General features: G+C 36.2%; 1 protein-coding gene across 1 annotated transcript in view; it reads left to right on the plus strand.

Annotated features, from left to right (window-relative positions):
- prkci (protein kinase C, iota) overlaps nucleotides 1-5,153 on the plus strand; it is a 34,675-nt gene extending 29,522 nt beyond the window's left edge. Inside the window, exons 17-18 of the mRNA XM_014984306.2 lie at nucleotides 3,552-3,667; nucleotides 3,754-5,153. Of these exons, the coding sequence (XP_014839792.1) occupies nucleotides 3,552-3,667; nucleotides 3,754-3,841 (204 nt within the window). The 3' untranslated portion in view covers nucleotides 3,842-5,153. The remainder of the gene's footprint in view (nucleotides 1-3,551; nucleotides 3,668-3,753) is intronic.
- Nucleotides 5,154-11,187: the final 6,034 nt, after the last annotated feature.

The raw sequence follows: 11,187 nt of genomic DNA on the forward strand, positions 1-11,187 counted from the left end.
TACTTACTGTAATTTTGCATGTATTAAAAGAAAGACCTCTATTTTTCAGTTTCTTTTGGATTTGATTGAATAAATTTACTTTCAGTAATAAGAACAAGATTTGGGACACTCTGTTTCAAAATGTTTGCTTTATTTAACCACATTTAAGATCGAATAAAAGCTCATTTGGGTTTAACAAAGTTGGCTTTTCAGTAAAAGTCTCTGGATAGACTTGGTTTTACCTTTTGTTTAAAAATTGGTTGTAAGAAGACAAATACTTTGTGTTGTACTGTAATTTACAGTTAATGTGGGTAACAGTTTTTATGTCTCCGTTTGCATCTGTGAGCCAATTCTGTATCGTTTTCGAATTGCAGTTGGTCAGTCCAAGGGCCACAAATGGCCCCCGGGCCGCACTTTGGACGTTGATGTGTTGGATTCTTCAGTACAATGCGAACAGCCTGCTGCCAACTTTGTGTTTTCCTCCTGAATTCAGATGCGTGCTTGTTGGAAAGTAGGACAAAGGTGGACAGCTGAGGGTCAAACCTAAGTGCTTTTGGGGTCATGCGTCCTGCCTTCCTGTCATGCTCTGCAGGTTTGGCTGCAGCGTAAAAGCCAAAGGTTACCAGCTGTGGTCTGAGACGCGTGTCCTTGTTTAGAACAGCCAGACAGAAACAAACATGTCAGCGAGAGACTGACAACAGCTGATGGGGTGACTCACATGGGCTCAGATAGGCTCAAGCCAAAGATGGAGAACGTATTAGAGGAGACGGACCATATAGAGCTAAAATGTGGAGCTCTGTTTTTCTTTTTTTTTGATCATCGGTGAATCATGTGTTGCTTCAGAGTGAAACTGAACTGTCTGCTAAGGTTCCAGTTCTCAGATACTGCTCTTACTTCCACTGAAGTAATCTCGGCCTCTGACACTTTCATTGATTATTTTCACAAAGTTTCCAAACACTGGAGCTTTTCTCTAGTTTGATTTCTCCTTTTACAACCATTCAAGTTTAATTCTGAATTCGGGGATGAAGCTGTGGGAATCAATAACTCGCATGTTAGGAGGTTCAGAATCACCTGTAGGAATATGAGTGAAATTGAATCTACAACCAGAAATACACGCAGATATTTTTAAAGCTTCCTGTTCTCAGTTTCAACGATGAATGAGATGTCGTCTAAGAGTGAGATTTCCGTTTTGTGACACCATCCGCTGTAAAATGAGACCCAGTCCCAGCAGAGTTGAAGCTCAGTTGTTGACAGAAATCATTTCAAATAATCGTGTAAAAATCCAAAGATGTTTGTTTTAACAGCAAAAGTGTAATAAAATCGTCATTATCATCAGCAAAATAGAGTTGATGGTTATATTTGAATGAAGAAAAGATTATTTGGAAGAGTCCACGCTTAATAATAACCAGGACTGAAACGATTAGTCATCAACTAATTTAGTAATTTATTAATCGTTAAGTGGAGAACAGACTCAAAAAAGGCAAATTGCTGAAAGGGCAACATACTCAGAGCAGTAATTAAACCAAAACTGTTGAAAAATATATACATTTTGCACTTAAGATTAAAAGAAACCCTTTGTAAGCATGTTCTACCCAGAACTCATTAAATAGCATAATTTTAGCTTCACTTGGTTCTAATCCTTAAAAAAAATAAAATAAAGAAAAATATCCTATTAAACACCTTTTACTATCCAATTATTAACTGGTTAATTGAAAAAAATATTGGTAAGTCAGCCAGAAAGGACTTTTTATGTTAGTATTTTTTTGTGCTGATGCATCCTTTGCTGCACTAAAAGAAATGCTATGTTGTCGCATTTTAGAAAATGTTAATTTTCTTTTTTTTCTTTAATAAATTTGATAAAACCGACTTAAGTGGTTAAATGAAATATCTGCAGACTGTGTCTGATGTTTTATCTGATTAATCGTCAAAATAATGAATTATTCTAATTGATTATTAATATAATTGTTAGCTGCAGCTCTAATAATAACTCTAACCTTTGTGTATGTTTTCATTAGTATATGCTGAATCATTCACAGTGTTTGTACTTCTAAAACTGTCCCCGTTTGAAGGATCAGGTACATTTTGTGTCTGAAGCAGACCCACGTGTGACGGACAGACCGCGTAGCTCAGCAGGGATCAGTATGACCTCCTTTTTTCCCCCTGTTTGGTCTGGAGCGGAGACTCAGCAGTTGGTCACAGCGTCTGGACAGATCAGCTTGCACTCCCTCCTCCCTCCAAACTTTGACCGTCGTGACACAAACCCAAATTTCTGTCCTACAAGTTCACCTGCAGGCCTGCAGGGGGAGCTCTTCTGGGCTTCCAGTCAGTTTTTGATGCAAGTGGGAGGCAGATGAAAGCTTATCGAGTTACTGGTAATCAGTGTAGTGGAAAACGACTGACTCATGCAGGTTTTACTCACTGTTGAAACTGTATGCGGCGCCTCAGAGGTTTGTTAGAGAATAAACAGCATCATGAAGATCAAGGAACACGGCAGAAAGGTCAGGGAAGTTGTGGAGAACTTTAGATGCTGGGTAGGCTTTGAAGAAGACCTGGTAAACATACAGCAAGAGCTATGAAGCATTTTCATCTGTTAGATGGTCTAGTCAAAGTCCAACTCACATAGGTTCAGCTGAGAATCTGGAAAAACTTAAAAATAATGTCCACAGTAAGCCTGACGTAACGAATTTTACCAGATGATAAATTGTCGCATAAATTATTGCGCCGAACAAAAATTGTGTTGAGACCTTTTCCAACTTATGACACTGATTAAAAAATAATTTCTATAACTTGGCGACAGAAGTTTTTTTTGTTGTAACTTTCTTTCCATTTTTGTGTTTAAGCATTTAATTTGAGCAGGAAGGTCATCTATAATTTGTTTTTTATTGTTTCAATATAATTAATATTTATTATTCTTAATATCTCAATGATTTTTTGATCTGTGTAATTGATATAAAGGTTGTCTTATATTTTATGCATTAAATAACGTTATGGAAATTAGGGAATCTTATTTAATATTATTTTTTGTTAATTTAGTGTTTTGTTCTCGGGTGTATGTAAGAGAGACATTTCAAAACATAAAATTTTTAAATGAAAAGATTGCAGTATACTATAGTAATTGTTAATATTGTGACCTTCCTAAAATAATTATTTATTTTGCCAAAAGTGAGTTTTGTTTTCTCCCCAAAAATCACTTTTAAAAAACTGACTTAAAAGCAGTTTCTTTTCTTTTTTTTTTTTTTTTTTTTTTTGTTACTTTGTATTGTTTTTATCTCCATTTAATTGAGGCTTGGTATGGTAACTTGTGATGTTTTTTATTTTTTTTTACTTGTTTCTATTTTTCTTTTCATCAATTTATTCTGTTGGTTTTTGTGTAGCGCTTTGGTGCAGTTTTAACCAGTTTTTATAAGTGCTGCTCACATAAATTTTGACATTGACATCCATTCAATGTGGTGCTGAAAAAGTTTGAAAACTTACCTTGAAAATTCTTGAAAAGTTCTTGAAATCTACTGTGGGAAAAGTCGACCACGTTTGCTTATAATTAAATGATTAAACTGTAATTTTTGTCGTTTCAGCTGGAGCAGAAGCAGGTGCTCCCGCCATTCAAACCCAACATCTCAGGGGAATTCGGACTGGACAACTTCGACGCCCAGTTCACCAACGAGCCCATCCAGCTCACGCCTGACGACGAGTAACTAACCGCTTCCTCCCTTCGCCTCGGCTCGCATGTCCGATCATTCGAGCGTGTCCGTCTCACGCCTCTCATCTCGTTTTCAGGGATGTCGTCAGGAAGATCGACCAGTCCGAGTTCGAGGGCTTCGAGTACATCAACCCTTTGCTGATGTCGGCGGAGGAGTGCGTGTGAGAGGCTCGACATCTGTCTCCGTGAACGCCACCCACTTGCAAACACTCTCTCTCACACACACACACACTCACACTCACACTCACACCGACCACGTGTGTTTACGCGGCGTCTCCTTGCTGCATGGTTACCGAGACGACCCAGCAACATCAACGTTTTTTTCCGAGGGCCTCACATGCACAAGTAGAGCGCTTTGTTTTTGCCAAAACCAGTTTCACACTCTGCCATTTATAACCACTTGTCCTTAAGCCTACCTTGTTTCTTAGATATTTTTTTATATCATATAAATCTGCTCTGATCGGTTCCTTCATCTGGGCCTCTTCATTGCAGCCGCAAAGTTCTTCCACGGTTGCTGACGGACTGAGCATCCACTCCTTTCAGCCGACCGGGCGTTTTTATTAGAGTGTATATAATAAACTACTATTGAGGATGAACATTAGACGGGGCCTTTTTAGCTTCACGCCACACTCACAGTAATTAGTTCTGTCTAGAACAGTAATCATAGCACTATATAAATCTATATATTTTCTCATATTTTATTTTAGGTTATTCAGTTGTAACAGCCTGTGTACAAGAACCAGACGAGTTCTGAGCTTCAGGTCCCTTCTGTCTGAATGAAGGAAATGAAACACTAATAGTGAGTTAATGCTGTGAATGAAGTCGCTGAGGGAGATGGATGAATAGCACAAAGTACCTGGACGCCGTAGCACAGGTTTTACTTAGATTTTTTCTTTAAAAACATGCTCATACAGGACCAAAAACATTTTTCTGGTACTTGTTAGATGGTACAGTATGCATAAGGAAGATGTGCTGTCCTAGGTCATAGAATTTATATATTCATATTTTTCTTTTTACTATTTTTATTTTAATGCGATGCCTTTCTGAAACTTTCGCTCTTTTTTTTTTTGTTCCATGTGCGTCTTTTTTCTTGTAAAACCAAACCCGAGCAGTTTTGACCCTCAAATGTGGCTTTAACACTGTTAATGGAGCCCGCGATCTAATTTTGGAATAAGATATTATTACAAACAAATGAATGTAACCACATAGGCGACGGCACGTTTGTCCGGCAATGCATTCATCTGTTACAGTTTAGCTTTATTGTTACTTTTTCTGTTGAATCAGATTTCATTTTGATTTTTTTTTTCACTACATTGATTCCAAAATGTTAACGGGGGGAGGGACACAGTGTAAACACTATTGTTTGTATTCGTTGTATTTTGCAGATGTTTTACCATCCGCTGGACTTTATTATTAGTGATCAAAGAAGAAAAATGCAGATGGTAAAATAAACATTTTATTTCTCTCCTTGTGGTAATACTTGTTTGTGTCGGTGAGTCTCAGTGGATATTAATCAGAAATGTCTTGAAGAACATAATCTTACATGTTTTCACATTTTTCTCATTATTCAATAATGAAATTTGATGTATTTTAGCAACAAAAAATGTAATTTAAAGAATATTCCAGCAATTATAGGCGCACAAATACTCATCTTGAAAAACACACCAATCACATAAAGTGACTTGCATCACTAAAATGAACACAGTAGCTGTTTTTAATCACATTTTAAAATTTATTTATTGATACTCCTTTACTGAACAATGGTGGAAAACAATTCTGACAATACATTTTTGAGGGTTTTTAAAACATTAATTTGAATTTATTGTGACAATAATAAATCAAAACCTTATGAGAAATTAATCATATTGAGAGAAAACGGAGCATGATCAGTCAGAGGCTTCTTCAGATTCGCTGTAATACAGACTGCTACAAGAGATTTTTCCTGCCTACAGTCATCTCCATCTTCAAACTCTGAAGAATTTAAATTAATGAATTTAATTTCCCCTTGGGACTAATAAAGTATTTCTGAATTTGAATAAATAATGAGATAAACTCCCTCCCCTGTCACACAGACGTTGATTTTTGTCTCATTTGACCAGAGCTGCTCCATGTTTTTATCTTCTCTACTAGGCTTATAGCAAACTTTAAGCAGGATTTATGATTTTCTACGATTATTCGCTTTTTTACTAAATGAAAAAAAACTTATATTTTTTGCATTTTCAAGAACGGACATGAGCTTCAGAATGCTCTTATTAGTGCTGGTGGTTTAACTGCACCTTTTTCTTTTTTTAAATTGGTTGATGCTTCGTTTCTTTTATTGCCCTCTGAGAATAAATAGTTTTCTGAATCTGACATTGGTGGAGGCCTTAAATAATTTATCCTGAGCTTTGGGTCTCTGCAGCTCCTCCAGAGTTACGTCTCTAGTTTTAATTTCTTCTGATTAATCCTATCCTGGCCGGTCCATCTTCGGAGGATGGACGTGTCTCATTGGGTTTGCTGCAGTGCCAGACTCCTCCCCTTTTCAGTTGACGAGCTAAACGATGCTCCGAGATATTTAACCCCATAGACATAATATAAGGGTAGACGCCGCATTGGCTGCTCCGGCGCAGGAAATACGGCGGCCATCTTAGAGCGGTATAAACTCCTACTTTCCTCAATCAAAACAATAGACGATGCCTCAGCTCTGAGGGATATTATTGTTCGGATCTATGGATTATTGATGTGAGGGCTCCACAGACAGCATTTCACAAGTAAGATGGACATATTATTGTGTATATATTGTGATTATATTATATATTAGAATATTACTTTACTGTATTTATGTCCACCGGCGAGATACCAGCTAATATTAGCTGGTATCTCGCCTAGCTGGTATCTGAACCCGGTGTAATACGGGTTCAGCCCCGCTATGAAGACTAACTGAGATTCTGTACATCTAAAAATATTAATTATTCTCTAACATTGACTTAGATTATATGACACAAGAGCATTAGAAATGAAACAATATAACACATATTATAAAACTTATGTGTTATAACATTCACCAGCAAAGTTTACACAGGTGGTAAAGACTATTATTTATATGTAATTCTTTCACTAGTAAGATACATCCCAAATCTTCCGTTTTTGTTTTGAAAGTTTCATAAAGACACGATGTGAGGAAGAAGAGGGAGAAATCTATAAAGAGAGACGAATTCACTGCAGCAGGATGGATCTCATCAGATTTTGGACTTAATCTCAACTGCTGAATCTCTGAAGCTAGAAGTCGGCAAAAAAAAAAAAAAAAAAAAAAAAAAAAAAAAAAAAATATATATATATATATATATATATATATATATTTTTTTTTTATTTTATAAAAAAAAATTATATATATATATATATATATATATATATATAAACATATATATATATATAAACATATATAAACATATATATATAAACATATATATATATATATATATATATATATATATATATATAATTCAGTATTATTTATTTGTGCCATTATGAATCTTTATTTGTGTTGTATAGTTATTTAAATATGTATTGATATTACTAAATAATTTATTAAATAAATTATGAACGGCTGTGTGCTTTGTAATATGCTCTTTATACATCAATATCAGAATATTCCATTCCTATTCTATTGTTTTAGCCACTAAGCATATTTAAATACTTAAATAACTTAAATAACATACTTAAATAATACAATTGTTTATAAATGTAGCTTTGATATCTGTTTGAATAAGGTTTCCAGTAACAAAAAAGCGTGTTATGATCGATTAAATGCGCTGATCCGTCACTGTGCCTGTTAAACACATAGGACCGAGTAGAGTGGTATACCGCTCCAAGATGGCCGCCCTAAATCTCGTCAGCGACAATAGGCGACAGCGGGGCATGAGGCGTCTATCCTTATATTATGTCTATGTTTAACCCTCCCAGTCTGAACGTGTCAGCGACAATCCAGCCAGATTTGCAGTACCGTGATTCCGCCACACATGGCGCTGTCTGAAAAATTCCGACGGTTTCTAAAAGGGGAGACGTTGCGCTTTCCAGCCAATATCAAGTTATTACGGTAATTTCACTCCCGCCGTAGAAAGGATTGAAGTTAATCTGAGGGGCGGTCTTTCAATAGATGGTAAATTGCGAAAGTAACTTGCTAGATATTGAAAGTTCCAGTCGTTATGGATAAGTAAATATATTTACTCACAGGACATTTAAAGAACTGCATACAGTTAAAATCAGGAGAATTATCCAGTTGGAGACTTGAAACTTAATTCTTAAAGGGTTAAAGCTCAAATACGCTTTGGTTATACTTTTCAGATTCCTTTATGTAGAAATAAAGAATTTAAACCATTTATCCCTTTTCTTTTACTTCTCAGTTCTGCTCTTTGTTTTTGCTCATTTATTGCACAATAAAATGAAATGCATTGAAACTTCAAGCAGAATGAAGGCGCTTGCTAACGGTTCCACCAGCTTGTTGATGCTGCCGTTTTGAATCGCTCGATCTCTTGCAATTATTGTAGCAGCAGGGGAATGTATTATTAAAACACTCAAGTTTTCATTTGCTGAGGTAATGAAAGATGATGGAAATTGGCTTAGACTTACTCTGAATGTAGAGAACGCGCAGGATTCATTCCTAAAACAATGTCATTCCGAATACAGTATTTATTCTAAGTGTATGAAACCTGATTTCATTAAATAGATTTCTTTTTCCATTTTTCAGTGTTTATTAAATCCTTCAACAATGAAATGTACAGTGATATCAATATTAACAATATCAGCACTGTAAAGAATACAACAACATTAGGTAATTATACAGAGAAGGACTTAGCTTTTAACATTTTCTCCCCTAAACCCCTCCCAATCCTCCCAATACTCCCCCTCTCAACCAGTCAGAGCTAAAGCAAAGGGAAAAAAATAAATAAATAAATAAAATAAAATGTACACACACATTGTATCTATTTATTTTGGACCCTTGTTATTTGAATTTCTCCTCTCTAGTTTTAAGAATGATTCCCATATACTCTGATATGCCTCAAACTGGCCATTTATTTTGTGAATGAGTCTTTAATAGATTTCTTTTTCCATGTCAGTTTCTGTTTGCACCATTTTGAAAAATATTTCACCATAACCAAAGCTGACCAACGTTTCAAGATGATATCGTAACAAACCTGCTCTGCTTCTTAAAAATCAGGTGACACAAACCGGTTTTATTCACCAGCTCTGGAATGTCTTAAAATAAAATCTCTCATAACTTCCCAATAGTTAGTTCTCTGTTCAGATCAGAACATTTTAAAAATCAAAGGTTGTTTTTGATTTCTTCAGATGTCTCACCAAATTGAAACTACAAATATCAATGATTTTGTTTGGATCTTATGATAAACCAAAGTAAGGTTGCAAATATTTAAGTAAAACAGGATGCAGATTTTTACCTTAGGGAAAATTAAAAATCTGATTTGTGTGGCATGCATTAGTTGTAAAAAAAACAAAACATATTAATCATAAAAACAATCGGTTAATACTCATAATAATCAAATAATTCTGATCTCTCTGTCCTTTCCAGCTCCTGTGAGGAAATTTGTCATCAGGAAAACTTAATCGTTTGCACTCAACGCATCTTTTACACAAAAGAATGAGCAAACAGTTCAGTCTATAGATGTGCAAATCTGTTGAAAAATGTCAAAAACTTGCAGCTGAAATTTCAGTAAAATGATTTCCACTACATATTAACTAAATAAAAACATTTCAGATTCTTATTTAGGGAAAAAGAAGCATTAAAAACCATGGATCCTATCTTATTTAAACTTTACTGTTGATGTATCATTTGGGGATTTTACATCACAAAGCCGTGCTTGAAAATAAGTTCACTGAAGAAGAAAAATATTTGTAATGACAGTTCATTAAATATTTGTAGGGACATTTCATTAAGTTAAAAAAAATGGGTTATTAAAGGTTTGATCTTACATTGGCAGAAATGTAGTTTTTATTGTAAAGGTTTTTCACTTCAATTATCAAATAAAACTCAGGTTTCATAAGTGATTTATTGACATAGCATACAGGACCAACTTCACAGCCTTAAAATGAGACGTCAGTCGTTCTGCAGAGACTAAGCTCTCCCCTGCATGGGCGTCCTGGAGTGACAGGAATTAGACTGGATGTGTTAAGCCGGAGCTGTTCCTCTGGGGCTCCCTGAATCTCCTCTGCTCCCATGACTTCTGTCAGGGTTTTTTCCCTTCCAGAGGCCTTGTCGTCTTCCTGGGGTGAAAAGGTCAGTGACGCCATGCTGCTTTACTCTGCCCTGACGCCATGCTGAGTGTGAAAAGGTGAAAAAGGGGCCATGGCAATGATAATTCCTGTCAGAAGTAATAAACCACACTGATTTGTGAGATGCAGTCAGGGGTGCAGCTAAGTACTTTCTGAGGCGTATGCAGACACTTTGCAGGTCACAACAGCTGTTACAGCTGCAGCATGTATGTTTTATTTAATTATATATTTTTTTGTTTAAACTGTCACCATGTCGTGACAGTATGAGATGGACAATCTGAAAATATATATTTTTTAAAAATCAAGCTCCTCTGCCTTCTTTTTGTGCCAATCAGAACCTGGAGGCGGGTCTTAGTGCTGTCAATCATGCCCAAGTGCGTCTGCTCACTCCCTCTTCTTGCTCTCTGCTACAATACATCTTATTCCCATCAGCAGAGCCTGTCCTGAATGCTAAGGCTAGTTAGCAAGGACACCGATGACATCGGATAAAAGGTCTTATTTGAATAAAATAATATAAATATATTGAATTACTTACATCACTATTACATATTTATATATTTCATAATAGTAATCTCTTATGGTTATATCTGTAATATTGATATATAGCACCTTAGATGGAGTAGCTTGTCAATGAATAAGCGGTTTCCCCGTGGGGATCAATAAAGTATATTCTATTCTATTCTTTCTCCAGCAGCGCATTCACAAGGTTTATTGACAGCGCTAAGATGCTCCTCCTGGTTCTGATGGGTTTTTTTTTTCTTCAAATTGCAATAGTAGCATATGGAGGAAGTGGAGGAGCTTAATCCTTTCACATATCATCTGTCTGATTTTATACATGGTGATAGTTTTAACAAATATGTAAAAAGCTTATAATTATTTTAAATAAAAGTTGCACACTGCAGTTTTAAATACAGGCAACAAATAATTGTTTTGGCCCCCCTCTCTATTGCGGCGCCCCCTCACTTTTGCGTCAACTCAATTTGAGAGGCTTGTTCCACATCCTGCTTCCGGTAACCTCCTGTTCGCCGTCTGGACTGAACCAGATTTCACAGAAAATGACCCCTCTTTGTAGCGACTAAATGAGACCAAGCATTGCCGCATGCAGGGACGAGGATAAATGCCTCGGCATAATTCTGTACTCCCTCGACGCCGTGTTTGACTTTGCTGCTGTGCCCTCTCTGGTTGAGAACAGGGGTACGCCTCCCCTCCAGGCACGGGGGGCTCCACATCACCCAGGAAATACT

The sequence above is a fragment of the Poecilia mexicana genome, unplaced genomic scaffold (genome assembly GCF_051168715.1).
Source record: "Poecilia mexicana isolate PSO_F unplaced genomic scaffold, ASM5116871v1 scaffold_17, whole genome shotgun sequence".
In the NCBI taxonomy this organism is placed as follows: Eukaryota; Metazoa; Chordata; class Actinopteri; order Cyprinodontiformes; family Poeciliidae; genus Poecilia; species Poecilia mexicana.